This window comes from Motacilla alba, chromosome 23 (assembly GCF_015832195.1).
Source record: "Motacilla alba alba isolate MOTALB_02 chromosome 23, Motacilla_alba_V1.0_pri, whole genome shotgun sequence".
In the NCBI taxonomy this organism is placed as follows: Eukaryota; Metazoa; Chordata; class Aves; order Passeriformes; family Motacillidae; genus Motacilla; species Motacilla alba.
The window spans coordinates 5,527,456-5,546,071 of NC_052038.1; the positions used below are offsets into that span (position 1 = coordinate 5,527,456).

At 46.8% G+C, this 18,616-nt stretch overlaps 2 protein-coding genes across 8 annotated transcripts; one reads left to right on the forward strand and one right to left on the reverse strand.

Moving 5' to 3' along the window:
• The first annotated feature begins 316 nt into the window (after positions 1–316).
• PNRC2 (proline rich nuclear receptor coactivator 2) lies at positions 317–7,315 on the forward strand. Of its 3 annotated transcripts, XR_005259656.1 has the most exons (4): positions 317–331; positions 505–4,226; positions 5,074–5,278; positions 5,729–7,315. XR_005259656.1 is itself a non-coding variant. In XM_038160678.1 (3 exons), exon 3 carries the CDS (start codon positions 5,747–5,749, stop codon positions 6,167–6,169), a length of 423 nt encoding a protein of 140 aa, XP_038016606.1. In that variant the 5' UTR covers positions 4,069–4,226; positions 5,074–5,278; positions 5,729–5,746; the 3' UTR covers positions 6,170–7,315. The 3 variants fall into 3 exon arrangements, 2 of the variants coding, with proteins under 2 accessions (XP_038016606.1, XP_038016608.1); XM_038160678.1 differs by lacking the exon at positions 317–331 and having other exon boundaries at positions 4,069–4,226; XM_038160680.1 differs by lacking the exon at positions 317–331 and having other exon boundaries at positions 4,070–4,226; positions 5,077–5,278.
• An 847-nt stretch (positions 7,316–8,162) lies between these two features.
• Positions 8,163–18,383, reverse strand: SRSF10 (serine and arginine rich splicing factor 10). Of its 5 annotated transcripts, none has more exons than XM_038160677.1 (6): positions 18,153–18,383; positions 16,323–16,427; positions 14,582–14,685; positions 13,013–13,175; positions 12,684–12,734; positions 8,163–9,377 (listed from the first exon to the last, which is right to left on the reverse strand). In XM_038160677.1, the coding sequence occupies exons 1-6, from the start codon at positions 18,215–18,217 to the stop codon at positions 9,359–9,361; spliced, it is 507 nt and encodes a 168-aa protein (XP_038016605.1). In that variant the 5' UTR covers positions 18,218–18,383; the 3' UTR covers positions 8,163–9,358. The 5 variants fall into 5 exon arrangements, with proteins under 5 accessions (XP_038016605.1, XP_038016604.1, XP_038016602.1 ...); XM_038160676.1 differs by having other exon boundaries at positions 12,684–12,737; XM_038160674.1 differs by lacking the exon at positions 8,163–9,377 and adding an exon at positions 10,322–12,508.
• Between the last annotated feature and the right edge of the window lie 233 nt (positions 18,384–18,616).

The following is an 18,616-nucleotide window of genomic DNA, read 5'->3' on the forward strand; positions in this document are numbered from 1 at the left end:
AGACACCAGCCCCTGCTGGAAGGGTGTCTGTGCTCTGTGGGAGGACAGGGATTGCTCCTCTTTCTCTGACTGCTGTGTTTGCTGGGCTGAATTTGAAAACTGGGTGGTGCAGGTGGGGCTGAGGGTCGGGCACTGCTCACCTTGATAAGGTGTGACTCAGAGAGCCACAGTGAGTGACTCTCTGCTGCACCCACAGAGAAAATGCTCAGGGAAAAAAAAATCAGCTTTAGTGCCGTGTCTAGCACAGCTCCTGAGAGCAAGCAGGGCTTGGCCGAGGGATTCTCCTGTGCACAAACACCTCTGCTGCTCTTGTGGAGGGAGGAGGGCTCAGGTAAAGCTGTTTTCCCCGCTGACAGGACGTGAACCAGGCATATTGATTTACAGGGGCTGAAGGTTCCTGCAGGGCTCTGTGACTCAGAGCCGGTGTGGGTTCCAACGGGGAGCTGTTGAGGCAGAAAACAGGGCGTGACTCGGCGGTCGTGCCTGGATGTGTTTGTTTTCCAGAGTGGGAAAAGCTGTCAGCTGTGACAAAGCTGCTTCAGCACAAGCCCTTTAAACCCCCAGGCTCGGGGTTTGGCTGGGTGCCCTGTCGGTGTCCTGGGGGTTTCACTCCTGGTGCTGTGCACACCCCGCACACCAATGCACGATGCAGGGCTGGATGTGATCTCGCACTCACGAGCTCCAGCAGTGCAGAGGAGGGAACTCGTGTTCTGGAGCTGATCTAACTCAGGTGCCGGTGGACGCCAACTTAATTCACGTCTAAAGCTTATATCAATATGCTTATAATGAGATTTAAGCAATTAAAGTGTGTAGTTTTATCATATTGTTTGTTCTTGATCTTCTCTATTTACCCTGCAGAGGTTCAAATGTCTGCTCAGTTGCTGTAGCTCACTGCTGTGGATAATCTGAGCTTTATTTAATGAACACGGCTCCTCTGCCAGGCAGAATAAAGGATATTCTAAACATTACTGTATACCCAGTGCTTCCATGCAGATTTTAAAGAAAGCACAAGCTCCCATGTTTCCCTCATGAGGAAGCTTAGATTAACAATCTGGTTAATGTTTGGCTCAGGTGGAAAAGTCTAACGAGTTTCAAGTGTGTCACGGGGCTCTTGGAGCCACAAAAAGTAAACATCTTGGGTTTACTGAAAGTCACCCACAGCCGGAAAGTCGTCACTGTGAAATAAAACTGGGGCAATGGTTCACTATTGATTTAACAAATGAGTCATCCGTGCTGCAGACTTCCTGCAGCATCCACGCTCAGCAGCTCCACTGAAACACTCGGGCAGGAGCACGTCTGTGCTGAGATGCAGCTGGGAGCATCTTCATCTGGGGCTAATGGAGCTCTGGAGGCTTTGCCTTCACGGGGACTTGCTGGCTGTGGCAGTGCCAGCACAGATGGAGCTGCTTCCCTGGGCTGGATTCATGTTTGCTGGGAGAGGCAGTGGAGGTGCTGAGTGAAAAATAAAGCTGGCTGGGGAAATCCTTGAGGTGCTGTCACCGTGGCAGCAGAAGCGTGGTGGGGAGCTGAGGAGGATTTGGGTAACACAGCTCCCTGGGAACATGAGGGAAGCTGGGATTTGTTGCACTCATCTTTGGACTACCTGGAGGAAGCGGAATAATCCAGACAGAGCAGACAATTGCACAACAGACAGCTCCTGTCCCTGCTGCGTACAGGTTACGGGAGGGTGCAGTGGGGGTCACTGAGTCTGTGTCACCACGAGGCACAGCAGGGTGGCTTTGGAAGCACCGAGTTTGAGGGCTCTGCCTCGGGAGCTGGTCTGTAGCACCTGCAGGACACCAGGGTGAGCACAGCACGATCCTGGAGGCAGCTCAGATATCCCAGTGTGCCCATGAGTAACTGAGGTCAGTGTCACATGCTCAGGAATCACAAACCTTACATCGAGACCTTTGAAAAGGAAGGGGGTTTAAAATCAGCATTTGAAGGAGCGAAGCAGCTCCTGTTGGTGGAATCTCGGGTGGTGATGATGAAGGATCGAGACAGAGCCTCAGGATTCAGTCTGTGCTGTGTCTTTAGGATGCAGCAGGAACTTGAGTGCTGCTGTCTGTGTTGTGGTTTCCACAGCTCTGGGAACATCTCCTTTCCTTCCACTGCAGGGGAGGAAACCAGCCCCGGGCTCTAACAGCTGAAGGGGGAAACACAGAATTTTGCAAGCTGGACTTTGTGGTGTTTGGGGAATTTATCCCTTTGATTCAAAAAATACCCTCGTGTTCCTGCTTGGCCTCCAAATGACTCCATTTGTTTCAGTGGAACAGCTCCTGCACAAATATAGGAATGGCTTATCACTGACATTTCCTGCTCCCCCAGGCTGAATGTGTCAGCCTGACCCCAAAACCAGCTCTGAAAGACGTTTCTTTAATTATCTCAAACACAGCGAGGACAAACAGCCAGACCTTGTGTCATGCTTGTTCTGAACTGAAAAGTACACGCTGTTGTGCTGCCCAGACAAGAGCAGAACATTTGCAGCCTGCAAAATGCTGTTTCTCAATCCCACTGACACGTCCTGGCTTGAGAACATCCACACGCTGGAGTGAGATTTTAGCAGGAATAAACACACTTGAGATAGAAACAAAGCACAAATCTGCTGATGTGCATTGTAGGAGAGTTGTTAATCAATGCGTGGAATTTCCAGGCTTGCAGCAGATATTGTTGTCTTCCATGTAAAGACAAAAAAAAGCTGCTAGAAGGACCTCAGCCATGACATTGTGCCAAGAAATCCAAAGCAAAGGGAGGAAAACAAATTAATTTCAGCTGGCTTTGTGCTAACATACAATAAAGAACAGGAACAAAGGTCTGGGCTTGGGTATGTCAACACATCATGTGTACTAAAATATATGCTGGCTTTTTTTTAATAACTTCACAATGAATACAAACTTCTTTTCGGAGTCTTTGCCTTGTCCAGGGTTGGGTCACAGCCCTGTAACACCAGGTCAGTAAGGAAACAGTTTCGGTTTAGGGATAAAGCAGGAGCTTTTCTCTTCTGTAGCTAAAAAAGCAGGGCTACTCAATGGAACCAGGCTCTTTACTTCAAAATAAAATCTCTGAATGTTCATCTGTTGTTTTTGAGTACTGCCCTGACTTAGTAGGGTTGGAAGTGAACTTGTTCTTTTCTGTTTTCTTTGAAACTTCCTTTTTTTCAGCCTTTAATGTGGTGTACAGTGCTAGATTGGCCTCAGTGGTGGGCAGGGAACACTCTCACATGTGCAAATTTCTTACGTATACCTAATTTTTAATCATCCTACACATGGCAAAGGCCAATTCTTGTGGATTTTTTCTTTGAAACGATCCTTTGAGGCAAAATAAGAAAACGCGAATATAAACACAAAGTGCAGCCACAGGCAGGGGCTCTGCATAGCCACAGCACTGCTTTAAACCCGGGAAATCCTTTCCCTGTCTTTTGACCTGAAAGATCCCTCTACATCGTTTTCAATGCTTTAAATTTAAACATGAAATAGTTTAACAAAATGCAGGCTGGGGAATGGGTACAACACACCCGAGACCATCCATCTGACACCAGAGCCCGTGGCCCTCTCCGGGGGGCTGGCTTTTACTCTTTGTTCGCTGAATCCCTTCTCTCGACGCCCCTCGCTCGCACAGCCGGGTGTTTTGTGCGTTTCTCCTTTTTTTTTTTTTTTTTTTTTTTTTTTTACCTCTTTGAAGCCCCCAGCGGCAGCTGGCGCGGGCGTTCCCCCACGACGTTTGTTGTGCTAATTCTCGGGCGGGGCGGGGCTGGCAGCGTGGCCGGGGGGCTGTGGCGAGGGGCCGGGGGTACCGAGGGCGGTACCGGGGGCCCGCGGGCGGCGCTCGGTGGCGGGGCCGGCCCGGGCGGGACAAAGAGCGGCGGCCGCTCCCGCGCTGCCCTTCGTGAGGGGATTCGAATGGCGGCCCCGCCCGCCCGCGCGCCGCGGCCGCTCTGCCCTGAGCCCGCCCGGCAACAGGCGGGGCTTGGCCGCCATTGGCGGAGCGGGCGAGCGGCGCGCTCCCATTGGCTGCGGCCGCGCGGCCCCGCGGAGGGGGGAGGAGGGAGAGGGTGTTAAACGGCGCAGGACGCGGCCGCCATTTTGTGAGGGAGAGCGAGGGGCGGTGCGGAGCGGAGCGGGCTCTGGGGCGGGGGTCGGACGGTGACGGCGGAGCAGCGCGGGGTCGGTTCCCGGAGGGCCGTGTGCGTGTCCGTGCTTGTGGGCGAGCGGAGCGGACAGAAGTCGGTAAGGGCGGAGCGGTGCGGGAAGGGCCGGGCGCGGCCGCCGCCATGTTGTGCTCCGTTGTTGGGGACGGGGACGGGGGGTCCCGGCTCCCCTCAGGTGTCGGTGGGAGAAGGGGGAAAGTTCGGAGGCGAGGAAGCTCCGGTCAGCGGGAGCAGAGGGCAGCTGGGCCGGGGCCGGTGACGTTATCTCGGCTTTTGGTTTCAGGCCAAACGAGGCGGAAGCTGGAAATGGAGATGGGCGGCTCCTCTGGAGCTCTGGGAGGGATGGGCAGGGGGCTGCTGAGTTTGGAGAGGGACAGGAGCTGAACAGACTCGAGTGCGTCAAGATTAAAATCTTAGAGATCCTGGGACAAGACAAGCCATGAGCAAAACAGGAAATTAGTGTAAGAGTTATTAAGGAATTACTTGGCTAACGAATGTTTAAGAAACAGCTGACAGATGACAAATGGAGCTCTGTGATGGCTGGGCAAGGGTTTGGGCACTGTAGGCAGTTCCTGTCTTGACCCCAGTTCCCAAAGTATTTTCCATTATTACTTTAGTTTTTTCTTCCTAAAACGAAAGGGATAAAGTTCTTGATTGACTGTTAAAATGCTTTGTAAGACGGAGCATGAGCAAAATGTTGTTACTTGGGATGTGCTAAGGGTGGTGAACTTTTACGTAAGTAGAGAGAGACAAAGCTGTGTCTTTTTGGGTGGGGTTTTGGGGTTTTGTTTGTAGCCTGTTGTCATCTTTAACATATAAACAGACACAGCGGACTCTGATTATTGCCGCTTGCCCTTTTCTTTCCATCCCAAAGTGAAACAATAGTTTCCATACTCTGAATTGAAATTTTTTTCTCGCTTTTGCAGCAGGACTTCTCCCTTGGAGCTTCTGTGCCGAGAATCCGATGTTGGGCTCGGCTCCCTGGCTGAAGACAGCAGATCAGCCCATGAAAACTTCTATTCCCAGCCAAAGGAAGGAGTCCAGCACAAGGCAGCACCTCTTCTTTCAGGCTTGGAAGCAAGAAAGGGGGCAAGAGTTGGAGAGTGTGGAGTCGGAGAAGACCACTGAGAGGTAAATGGAGGTGGGAGCATTGCAGGAGAGCCAGCAGGGAGCTGCTGAGTCTGGCCATGGGCTTTGGGAAGTCCATGAAATCTGCTCCACTGGAAGTGCTTTTCAGTTCATTTTGAGTTTATCAGAGCGATTCTTACACTTACCAGGAAGTCTGGGGAGTGGCTTTATCAGTGCAAACTTTGCCCAATCTTAAACTGCTAACAGGCTGAATTTAAATGTCTCCAGCACTCAATATTGACTGATAAAATCTGGCTCTGCATTTTCTGAGCAAGGTTTTGTGGGTCCCATTCCTCCAGTTAGACCTTTACTGAGGAGAGAAGTGGTGTGTTTAGAGCGAGTTTTGGTTAGGTTGATTTTTGTCCTTTTGCTTGAAATCTAAACATTCTCTGAAATGCTTTGTTTAAAAAAAAAAAGAGTACTAAAGACTCCTGACTCCTCTTGTTTTCACAGGTGACATTTAAGTTGAAGATGGGTGGTGGAGAAAGATACAACATTCCCATTCCCCAGTCTAGAAATACCACCAAGAACCATCAACAACTTAAAAACAGGCAGAAGAGCAAAGACCCCAACTCTCAGATGAAAACCTACGCCAAGAAGGAAAGAGGCCACGGCTGCAGCTCCTCTCCTGGTGCATGGCAGGCCATGCAGAAAGGGGGGAAGAACAACGTTCACTTCCCCAAGAATCCCAACTGGAATCCTGCTCTGTCCAATCACAACCTGTTGTTCACCCCTCAGAGCAACCAGAACTATGCTGGAGCCAAGTTCAGCGAGCCACCCTCCCCAAGTGTCCTGCCCAAGCCACCGAGCCACTGGGTACCTGTTTCTTTTAAACCTTCTGATAAGGAAATAATGACATTTCAGCTCAAAACCTTACTGAAAGTCCAGGCCTGAGGTGTAACTCGTGTGATTTTCAGGAGTGATTTCGACTGTCAGGGTTTCAGATTTGAGCATTGCTGTTCCAAACTCCAGCTGTGCCAGGACCAGGTGTTCTTGCTGCATGTAGTTAGTCACTTGGAGAGGGGTGTGAGTTTACATTCCCCTCATCTTTTACCTCAGAAGTTCAGTGCTGTGTTCACCTCACTGTGAAATAGATATTTTCTTGTAAATCACTCGAATCCTGAGCGGTCACCATTTACTGTATTTAAGAATAAATGGGACTGCGTGCCAAAATTGGAACTGTGGCTTTGAATTGTTAGAAAACCACCTTTTACCTAACTTAATGCAGCATGAACTGAAAAGAAAAACGCACTGAAAACTTTAGTCAGGTTATTTGCTGCTTTCAGGCTGGCGTGAGATTTGCTAAACACTGCAGAGCAGAAACCTCCACCTGGGCACACAGGGAGGCACAGCTGATCCTCTTCCCTGCCCTGGGAGCTTTAGTGGCACTCCTGCAGTGGTGGGTGAGCGTTTCCAGCCCGTGGCTCCCATCTGGAACGTTCTGGAAGGGTGTGGAAGAACTCCTGGCTGTGCTTCCCAGGAATCTCCATGAGTGCCAGCTAAAGACCTTGCATGGCCAGGTGACTGCCAAAAAAGCTCCCCCAAACCCTTTGTGTGCCCACTGCACTGAGGAGTCCTAAACCACATTTTGGTATCAGTTTTTATAAAAAAGGTGGAGTAGTTCCTTAGTTTGGTCTTAAATTGGTTCCCCTGTAAGGATTCATGGTTTGGGGCAGGTGTTAGATGTTCTCACGGGGAAGACAGAGCCATGTAAATACATGTAAAACATTGTAGCATATGTAAATTTCTGCTGGGCTTTCCTGCACAGAAGTATTTTTAGTACAAAACTGCTGAATGTAAGATGACCATGTTGACTACGTGGCCTGGTTTAAAAAAAAAAAAAAAAAAAAGATATTTTGTTTAAAAAAAAAAGTTAACAAAAAAAAAAAGACATTTGTGGCTGTGCCCGTGCACTTCACATGCAATGAATATGCACATTGTATTTGGTTCTAATCTCATTTTTTTAAGTAAAATCAGTGCAAAAATGCTTATTTAGAATTTTTTTTTTTAATTAAAGAAAAAAAAAACCTAAAAAAAAAATGCTGCTGGAGTTTCAGATCCCAGATCCTCCTGTTGGGAGTGTGTAGGAGAGGTGTGTGTAACACTGAAATGTTCCAAATCAAGAGTTTCACAAGAGATGCAAATGCCTGGGTTCAGGTGCTCGATGAAACGGAAGGATTGGAATCATTCTGTGTCTGAAATGCATCCATGCTCTGGAAAACAACATTGTGGCCCAAACTTTGCTAAAATCCCTGGGCAGAGGTCAGGGGCAGGTGGCTCCTGAGCTGTCACCCTGCAGCTGCTCCTGCTGGACGGTGACAACAGGAGCAGCCAGGGTTCTTTCAAAAGACAAGGATTACTAAAATCAAAGTGCTTTAATTGGAACAGGCCTTTTGCAGGGTGTGAAATGGCTGGAGGTGTCTTTCTGTACATTCCAAATGCAGTGGCAGCTGAGCTGAATGTTTACAAAATTATCGCTCCAAATGGCAGGGAATTGGCAGTCTCTAAACTCGTGTTGTGACCTGGACCTGCACCAGAGTCCGAGCTGTATCCCAGTTAATTATCTGTTCTCCACTTCAAATTGTCAATTACCGATGATGTTTGTACAAATTGGAAACAAAACATAAATAAACTTTTTTTTTTTACCCCCTAAACGCATCTCTTTGTCTTCAGATGGAAATGGAAAAGTGGGATGACCTCATTTTGGCAGTTCCCTTCTCAAGGGAGGTTTCTTTAACTGCAGCCTTCTCCTTCATGCCTTTCCAGTGCTTAGGGAACACAGGGCTGGAAATTAACACTAATTAACGTTCCTGCCAAAACCAAAAGCTCGGGGCTCCGGCTCCCACACACTACAGCTGGAGTAATGAAGTCAGAAGGTGCTCTCAAGTTATAGTCAAAACTTGTACATTTTATTCCCAATTCACAGGGTTATTTGCACAGATGGAACACAAAACTCAAGAAGAAAGGATGTGGGTGAATAAAACATCAGCATCTCCCATCAAACACGCTACAGGGTACAGAGTCTTCCCTTCCTACAATAGTCTCAGCAGCAAGAGCATCTTTAGACAAATATTATAGCAATGGACTACAGACTTTTTTAAGCAAGTTACAAGATAAATGGAGAAAACCAGCAATTCTTAATGGGTGATTATGTCCTAAAAATGTGTCAATTTATCCCTCTGTAGTTCAGCACGTCCATGTGCCCCCTGGCAAGGCCCGAGCAGCAGTGCTGTGCGTGGCTGCACTGCCCTCCTCTGAGACACCCCCAGCTGGCACCAGACCCAACAGGCAGGAAAAAAAGCTCTGTCCAAGCAGAGAGCTCCAAACAACATTGAAACCAAAAGATTCCACTTTGAGAAAAACCATGATACTGTACATTAAACATCTTGATAAGACATAGAAAGGATAACATTGAGCTTTCAGAGACCAGTCTATCAGAGTCCCTAATTAAACACCCAGCTACTTAACCACTAAATTGAAGATTTTTAATTACCAGTTGGGTGCATGGACTTTAGGTGAAAAAGAAGTTCCAATAGAGCCTTCTATGACTGCTGACACCAATCGATTCGCTGCAGATATTTTGGAGCACAGCCATTAATTTCAGCAGAGGTTGTTTGTTTTTTTTTACACGCTACTTCAATTCTACAAATTTTGCAGGAATGACAAAATCTAGATTTACCACAGAAAAACGTAATTCCCACCGTTCTTGAGACTCCAAAAGAAAGATATCTAGACATGATCTTTTGTAGCCTGCAAAGTTCTTGCATTCCAGCTGTGCATAACCTGCAGGAAGCTTGCACAAGACAGGCTCCTGCTTTTTTTAGGGCAGGACTGGGATACCTGCATCAAGGAAGGGAGATGTTATCTAGATGGGCTGTGGCTTGATTTGCATGAATGCATAAACATTCCCTGCCCTTTTGGCCACATCCTGCTAACTCGTCCCCAACTGAAAGGCCCACAGAACAGCTTCTTCACAATTTTTCCATGGGAGCAAGAACTAGGACAACATCTTTATTCATGCACTCTTGAAACATCGTGGGTTTGTGTTCGGCTTTTCTGGCTTGTTCATATACACAAGTCAAGTCAAAGTTTAGTCCTACCTCTGGGAGAGAAAGAAAGAACCATCAGAAGTGGCAGACACTACATTATACTTGCAATGATCTGGCTTTTCAAAACAAAAATTAAACTGTGCTATACATAAATGCTGAGGCACACAATATAAGGACATGCTGACACAACAGTTAAGAATTGTTACTGTAACTCTGCCTGGACACGGAGATTTCTCCTCCCTCCTCCCACCCTCGCAGCTCCAATTGCAGCTGGAGCAGCAGCAGCATCGACCCCAGCAAGCCCCAGGCCCCTGACAGACACAGCCACTCTCCCCACCACGCAGGCACAGGCCCCTCTGGAGCAGCAATAGTCATGAAGACTGTATTTATAGACACAAACCTATAGAGCTGAACAGAGGGGGGTTTGTGCTGCTAGGAGCAGAAATATTCACAGCTCAACGTGTGACGGGTGACAGTGGGTTTATGAAAGCAATCCAGTGCTTCACAGAGGATTTTGGTCTTTCAGGGCAGAACCTTCAGCTGGGCACACAGCAGTGCCAGGAGGCAGCTCCAGCCCTGGGTCTACCTCCCACGGAACCACTGCTGGCACCAGGTTGCATATGGCAACGATAAATCGTTATGGTGATCCTATAATTCTGATTCTGTATGAACCTTCAGTCGTTGCTTTTAAGTAGTTTCATAACCTGGCTAATAATATCTGAATTAGAACCTGAGGGGCAAGCCCATCCAGCAATAATGAGAGTTAATGGCAAAGAAAATTCAATATATTAGAGTACAACTTATGCTTAGTGTTCTCAGTTTGTCTCGTACCCCTTCAAAAATGTGAAGTGACATTTATTCAGACACTAAAGGAAAAATTCCTGCCTTTACTGAAATACCATAGTAAGGATTTTACTCCATAAGGGATGCATAGCTCTACTCCTAACCATGCTCTGGAGTCAAATTCTAATGCTACAATAATTCCAGTGGATCAGTATTTCCTTCATTTTTTTATTACAGCATGTTTGCTAAATTTACAGCAAGCAGAAAATAAGCTGGGTCTTTCGTTATTTTGATCAAAACATCGATGTTTTAAAGGTAGTACACAATATTTGTTAAAAAGAACATATAAAAATACCTTTTTAGAAGCCTCTATAAGAAAGGAAATACAAAGTTTAATCCCACAACTTTCCTCTGCTAGAGCTGCACGCTACTGCTACAGTTTTAAATAGACTTTTTGCTGTTTTTAAACTATACATCCAGGAAAGTCTACAAAATTAAAGGAACGTGCATATAAATGATTGCATAGCAGAACATGAACATTAACTGCAAACAGTAAAGAAAAAGTTAGAAATACTATTAAATGTACAAAGGTTCTAGGATCAACCCCTAAGCACGTTCCGCTGACGAGATCCCAAAGCCATCTGCGCTTCTTTAAAGGCCCTGCTGAAACTCTAAAGCCAAACCCTCAAACATTTCTCTAAAAAGGAACTTTTGGAAATCAATGTCTTTGTATGCTACAGACATCAGACAGCAAGGTTTCAGTGTTTGATGGTGGCTTTTGAAGGTAAAGAGAAAAATAAAACCAATGCCAAAAGCCATTTCCATGACAAAGGATCTTGCCTTCTAGAGAAATACTGGTAAGATTACACACTGGGTTTGTTATTTCCCACGTTCAATTTTCTAAATAGACTCTATTAGTGATAAACTACATAACTAGAGATGCAGCTCTTGTTCGTATCCAACTTCAAACATTTGTTCTGAAGGAAAATGAAATCTTTTAACCAAACCACTATCCGTTCTGAGGAAGGAGTGAGTCAGACTTGCTTGACCAACTGCTTTTTTTGCTGTGTAAAAAGCAAGCAAGCCTGGTAACCCAGGGAGATGGCTACAGGTTGATACCTATGAATACACCAACTAACCACAGGAGTCATTGGCATAAAAGTTTAGTTCTTATATACTGTACACACACAACTCGAAACGATCTACTTGTATCTAACAGCAGGAAAACTAAGCAACTTTATGGTTAACTGCTAAAATTGAGAATAGATACAAAAAACTGCATAAAATGTACACACAACCTAATATTTAGTTGCTCTGCCGTTTGCTGAAATCTGAATTTAGATTTTCCGTTTCAAGGTGGGTTTTTCCCTCACTTTCAGCACCAGCAGCCAGGGCAGAGGCAGTGAAGCCTCCATCCCGAGGGGTCACAGCACTGCACGGGCTCTGAGCGAGCTCCAGGAGCAGCTCTCTGCCCATGTCGTACATGCAAGGTTAGTACCATCCCTCCAGACAGCAGGCTGAAGAGAAATCTCCCAAATCTCCCTCCAGCTCCACCTGCCAACCTGCTGCTGCTGGTGGGCACGGAGAACACGGAAACCTGCCCTGGAGCCATGGAAACAAACTGCCGGGCTGGTTTCCCAGCAGCCAGTGTTGCACTACAGCTGTCCAGTTTTCCTTTTCTCCTCACAAAGTTTATAGAGTTGAAGAACCAGTTCAACAGCTGGTTCAACTGCCCAGCACAAACTGGTAGCGATTTCTCTGTGGGTGTGACATTTGTAAAAGGACAATGTTGCAAGTTACGATCAATCAAGTCATCACCAAATATCTAAGCATTAAAAATGCAAATCTTTACAAAAATATACATAGAGACACCACAACCAAATCAGTAGCTGCCCATGACATTTAACCAAGTGGACAATCTCTCTCCCTCTCTCTCTCTGTGGCTTCTCAACACTGTTTTAATTTCAACCATTGTCGGCTACAGGGAAAACTGACAAAGAAAATATTTTTTAGCACTGTTGCAACATCATATTCCTGATAATTTAAGTAAACTGAACTGTGTGTAAATGAATCTTACATGCCTAAAGCAACATGGACACACTGTTAGTGGCCACTGGACTTGGGACTAGTCCAAGACCTCGATCTGGATTTTGACCTAGATCTAGAATGTGATCTTGACTGTGATTTGGATCTAGCTGGTTCTTTTTTTCTCGACTCCTTCTCATATCTTGAGCTGGACTTATAGTGTGTTTTAGAATCTGTTTTAGAGGTGCCTCTAGATTTGGTGTGAGATGCAGACCTAGACCGTGATTTAGCCTTCATTTCTTTCTTGGGCTGTGACTTGGATCGTGATCTTGAATTGGACTTAGATCTTGAAAAAGATCGATTGCGGTGTTTGAACCTAGCAGAATAAAGGGGAGAGAGGAGATTTGAATGTAAAAACACTATTCTTAGACATCTAGTACATTAAAAATTGTTTACCGTTTTTGCAGGAGAAACTTTTTTTTTTAAACCTATAGTTAAAGGAATACAGTGATCTAGCTTGCAATTGAAAGGGTGTAAAAAGTGGTTTTTACCTATCATTGTCCGAATGGCTTCTGCTACGACGAGGTCTTCCAGTAGGTCTACTGCTAAAAAGGTACATGGGAAAAAGTAAACGGTGACAAATACCTGTGTAAGCGTACAAATACTTAACACATTCTATTTTCAAGCTGTGCGTTTGCTTTTAGCTATTCTCCAATGCAGCACAGAATGGTTTCATTCACTATTCCTGATCAGATGCGGCATGCAAGGTACGCAACTCCCACGACAGAAAATAAAGATCATTCCAAACTGTAACAATGAAATAGTCAGCGTGGTGCGTCTGTGCCGTGCAGCTGAGGCCAGCCCCACACAATACACTTACTTTCTGGGACTATAGGATCTTCTATAGCTGTAATCAAAGGAGCGACTCCTCGACCGTCTGCGCTCATAGCTGCGACTCCGAGAGCGCCTGTATCTGTCATAGTCATCGTAACGAGAGGAACTGTACAGGTTTCTCCCTTCCTTGGCTTTCATTTGGTTTGGTGCTGTAAAAATAGCAATATTTGCAGGTGAAAAAGATGCCCTACTTTTTCCCCCCTCAAGGTCTAAGCTGTGTGGTTGGTGTTGAGCAGGAAGGCCCGTTCATGATTTGATGTTTGTGAAGGGACAGGTGAGAGGCTGCTCTGTGCCGCTTGTTTTGTGGTGCTCGAGCCGCTGGACACAAATTAATGCAGCCTTGGGGTACTGCAGATCTAGAAAGCAAAACAAACACACAAAACCCCCTCAAAACGAGTCAGAAAGGACTAATGCTCCATAAAACCAGAACACAGAGCTGGCCAAGGTGATTTCAGGCCAGCTGGAAACTGGTAGGGCAGGTCAGAGCCGTGACTGACACACTCTGCCACTGCTGCACTTCCCAGCAGTGAAAGTCATTACACACTTTCTCCTGGCTGCACAGCACCACCATCACACCTGATCCACTGCTGTCTTTAAAGATTAAAGGCCCAGCTCATGCAAAGGCTTTGGTGGGTGCCACACAAAGGGAAGTCTGATTCCAAAAGGAACCCCCCAATAAAACAATTCCCTTTCACTCTGCAGCTTCGTTATTAAAGTAATTAAGAATGAATGAACCTATTAGTCTTCCACCACCATATTTCCCCTAAGCAGCACAGCTGTCCTTCCTCTGTATCAAATTCAAACTAAAGACCATGTTTTAAATATTTTAAACACGCTGGAACAAACATCCTCCCTACTAAACAGCTTCAAACTTTATGTTTTTAGTGCTGCTTCCAACACACTAAGGTGTATTTAGTTAATTTTGCTCAGAAACCCCAATGTTTATACACAGGGCAGAAAGGTGTCCTTTGGAGTGTAGAATTTCCACTGACTCCATTAAAGTTAATTGTGAGGATTTGAGGGAGAACTGGACAGCCAGGCTGTTTCTCTGAGAGCTGAAACCAAAGACCTTTAAGGTCTCTTTATTCCCAGGCATCACGTGAGTATCACAGTCCTGGTTTAGAGCAACAGGGCTGAGCCAGGTTTTACAAATCTCCATCTCCCTGCAAATTAAGACTATGCACACAAACAGATTTAAAAGAACTAAATTCTCTTTTATCTCTTCAGAAGATACAAGTTCTGCTCCACCTTGAATTGAGATAACTTGAGACTGACTTTTATCCTGAAGCCAAATGAAAATGAAGGCATTACCTCAATCCTGGGAATCCCACAGAGCTGCACAGAGAGCTCTGAAGGATGACTGTGGTGACTGCTGTACTTAGTTATCCATTTATAATTAAACGAGTCATTAACAGTCACTGGATGAAAGGCAGAACATCCACGTGCTGTTTATATACAATAAGAAATATCACAACAATTAGCAGCACGTGCAGTGCTGGGTGCTGAAACGCAGGGAGAGATAAAATGCAGGGAGAGATAAAATGCAGGCACTTACTCTTGCGGTCCCCCTGTGCAAACTGGATTTCTATCTGCCGACCACAAATCCACTTTCGATCCAGATTATGGAGAGCATCTTCTGCATCACGGACATCTTCAAATGTGGGCAGTGTTAAGGTACTTGGCAATTGGAGCAGTTTAACAGATTTTGCATTTAAAATAAAAATTTTCAAGTTATTTTCTCATTTTACAGCCATGTTTGAAGGTTTTTAGTCATGCTAGTCTACACACTAGTGTTTTTTCCATTAACCACCAGCTATCTGAGAACTGTTATAAAATTAAAATCTTGTAATATGACCATGAATTTATCCATCAGCAAGCACTTGCTATGTGATACTCTTAATTTTTATTCTTCTCCCACTTGTACTTATGCAAAGAAAACAAAGGTATCCTTTCAAACACACTTGTTAATGGTCATTTAGCTCTCTCCACTACAGTGAGTTTATTACCATTAAGCCCTAGCTCTTAAGTTATGTTGGACATACCAACAGTAACTATTAACTTTGGAATTGGAATACAGCTTTCCTTGTTGTTTTAAACACCTGGGTTTAGGTTTGGCTGATGTCATGTCACAGCCCTGTGTGCAGAGAAGAGCAGACACTGGGAGCCCTGCACTGCCACTCAGGGCCAAGGTACAGTGACAGACATTTGGTTTAATGCTGGAGTTTCCACCCCCAATTCCAGCTGTGGGACCCAGAGCAATGAGCTGCCTTTCCCCTCCAGGCCACTCATTCCTCAGCAGCATCATCTCTGCAGGAGAGAAACTTCCATTTCAACCAGACCACAGTTACAGGAGCACTCACCAGAGAAATATTACAGGTTTTGTCAATGGACTAAACCAGAATAATTCATCAAATTACTGCTTACATGACAGACAGAAGAAAAACTGTTATTCTGTAGGATACATCAGGTATGACTCCTTTAATCTTGGCCACCATTCAACTTCATCTTGACCTTTAACTCTTTAAGTGCTTGTCAGAAGGACTTGTCATGAGATGCTTGGCCAAAAATGACAGATGGCTTTATCTTTAACTTTGAAAAACAACCTTTTCCCCCTTTTGCAGATAAAGCGAAGCTTTGTCTCCCATTATGGCTTGTCCTTCTTCCAGCTTTTCTTTATTTTTTCTTTTCCCAAACTCTCCCTTCTCTTCAAGCCTGATCCTTAAGAGGTCTTTGGCTTGTCTACTTGCCTTAATTGTTGAACTCTACTCTAAAGGTTCTTTCATGCTTTCTCTTTGGGGTCGCCATTACTGTACAGCTTTACATTCTGAGGCAACAACAGAGGACAGCAAATTAGGGGACAATATTAAAGAAAGAAGTTCACCTCATTTTTTACACAATCTGATTTTGATCAAGTGATTCCAGTTTCCATTTGTTAAATTAACAATGAATAGCAGCCACATTTCGCTAAGCACAACTTTACGTACACACCAGTGATAATAAAAACGTGCTAGACAGTTTTGAGTCAGCGATAAATTTTCATTTAAATCATATAGTATTAATCTCAGTGACATAAGCAAGCTTTTATATTACCGGACTTAACTTTTGCAAAAAAGGCAAAGAACAATTGAGAGAAGTTAAAGCTTCAAAAAGAACGAAACACCACGACATCAGTAAGACACTTATTAGATACAACACAAAAGTAAACTGCTTTTTCATTTAGATTGGTTACCTCTTACACAAACTTGAATCTCAAACTTCAACACCCCTCACTAATGAGCCATCTGAAGAAAGGATATTGAACATAGGCAAATCCTCTGGGACGACGAGTGTAGAAGTCGAGAGGAACGTAAACATCAACAATAGGCCCGTAACGACCAAACTCCCGGCGCAAGTCTTCGGACCTGCAACACCAAAACACCTGCTATGGCTTCGGTCCTGCAGGAGGAGCCACACAACACCCACCCAAAGGAGCCTGAACGGGCAAAAAATCCACTCTGCAGCTAAGATCAGCACCCCTGGGCTTTGGGAGCCTTTGGTGGAGGGTGGAAGGAGCGTTTTTAGGGGAAGAAGTGTTTGGGCAGCTCCCTGCCGGCAGCACGTGGAGCTTTTCTGAAACACTCGGGTCTCAGGATGCTCAATGCACGCTGCAGTTTGAAACCAGCCCTCAGCACGAGCCTAAAATAAAAACAAACTGAGAAGGGATGCACACAGTTCATTCAATGCGGCCAAGGCCGGCAGAGAGCGAAAGAAAGGATGCTTCAACTCTCGTTATTATTCAAGCACCTCGACAGTGATTTTGCAACACACAAACATCAATTACGAGATCCAAATAAACACTGCGAGACCAAACCAGTCACCCAAACTCATCTGCATAGAATAATCAATACTTACAACCACATCAAACAGAACAGATCCCAGGGAGCAGCCACTCATGCCCTCGGGATAGTTTTTCCCAAGAGTTGGCTTTAGAGAGCTGAGACAGAACTGCTCAGCTGCAGCCACCCCTGGATCAACAGCCTCTCAACAGAGGCTCCTTATTCACATCAGCTCCTCACATTTAATTTGAGCACAAAAACCTGCACGAGAAGATTGATGCAATCCCGTATTTAGGTGGTACGTGAGAGTAACTATTGGTTTTTAATATTTTTTTCATTTCTCTTGCACCAGTTGGGAAACAAATCTCCACAGTCAGTGCTGAAACCACCTCAAAGAACTCTGTGCTTAAGGTGAATCCTCAACAGGATCCACATTATTGTAAAAAATTTGGAAGCGATCATCCTCAGCTGTTCTTAAGGTAAAATAAACTACTGGGAAAATGAACAAATTCATGGGGAAAAAAAGTAAAAGTTTTAATTTCATTCCATTCCACCGTGCCCACTGGACGATGTGTAAATTTTCCACAGCTGTTAACAAACACCAAAGATGGTTTTGGTCACTAAACTGCCCCAAGTGTAATGAGGAAAACCAGCAGCTCACTAAAAGCATGTAAGGAATAAATAAGAACCTGTTTTTGTTGTTCCAATTCCCTACCAGAAGTTCTCTCACCGCACATATTTAGTCCTTACGGGCTCTCGGAACCACGCGATTATAACGGAGAGCGAGCATCGCTTCCCTCAACTCCGGACTGAGCGTCCCGGGAGGCCCCGGCACACAGCAAGCACGGCAGAACATTCCACCTGCACCGGCAGCAGCTCCCCGCTAACGGGACCGGCCACGCGGGGAATTTCGGGCACTAACGCTCTGATTCCTCCCCTCTAGCAGCAAGAGTGCATTTCCAGAGGAGCATCCCAAGGCGCAGCGGCTGTCCAGCACGGCCCCGGCGGCACATCCCGCCCGGCTCTGCCGCTGGACGCGCTCCAAGGCGGCCGCGGGAGTTTCACTTTGTTGCGGCCCAGCTTTGTTCTGCCTGGACGCTGTTTGGAAACGAACCCGCGTGGAGAGGCGGGGAACGAGCAGCATCGCGAGGAAAATGGAAGGCCGGGCGGGGAGAAGGGAGAAGGCGAAGCGGAGGAAGGCAGCGGGCCGGGCTCGGCCCCTTCGCTCCCCCGGCTGCGGGAGGACCCCCGCGGCCGCGGCCTAGCGAGCCCGCCAAAGCCTGCGCGAGCCCCCGCTCCGCCCCCACTCACCGGGTGTCGTCGGCCACGTTTCGCACGAAGAGCGAGGTGTTGGGGGGCCGCAGGTAGCGGGACATGTCGGCGGCGCCGGGGCGGACGGCGGGAAGGAGAGGAGGGAAGGAAGGAAGCGAGGAAGGAAGGAGGGAGGGAGGGAAGGAGCGAGCGCGGCCCGGGCGCGGCGGGAGCGGCTGAGGCGACCCTGGGGGAGCTGCACCGCCCGCCCGCGCGCCGCCTCTCGCGAGACTTCCCCGGGCGGGGAGAACGGGGGGGGGGGCTTCCGGCGAGAGCGAAACGCGGCGCCAAAATCCTGCCCCGCTCCGGCAGCGCGCATGCGCCGCGGCCCCGCGCGGGAGCTCGCGGGCCCGCCGGCACGCGACGCGCATGCGCGCTGCTCCTTCTTCTCCCTCCCCCCCCCCAGCTCGCGGCTGAGGGGCCTCGCTTTTCCCGCCCAAAGGGAGGGCAGGGGGAGCGCGCGC

Bases quoted from the DNA above. Each gene is read 5' to 3' on its own strand.
- PNRC2 (XM_038160678.1), top strand. From the start codon at position 5,747: ATGGGTGGTGGAGAAAGATACAACATTCCCATTCCCCAGTCTAGAAAT.
- SRSF10 (XM_038160673.1), bottom strand. From the start codon at position 18,217: ATGTCCCGCTACCTGCGGCCCCCCAACACCTCGCTCTTCGTGCGAAAC. The intron at 16,428-18,152 runs GTGAGTGGGGGC...TTGGTGTTGCAG, and splicing joins AACGTGGCCGACGACACCCG to GTCCGAAGACTTGCGCCGGG. The intron at 13,176-14,581 runs GTAAGTGCCTGC...CTATTTTTACAG, and splicing joins TGCACAGGGGGACCGCAAGA to CACCAAACCAAATGAAAGCC.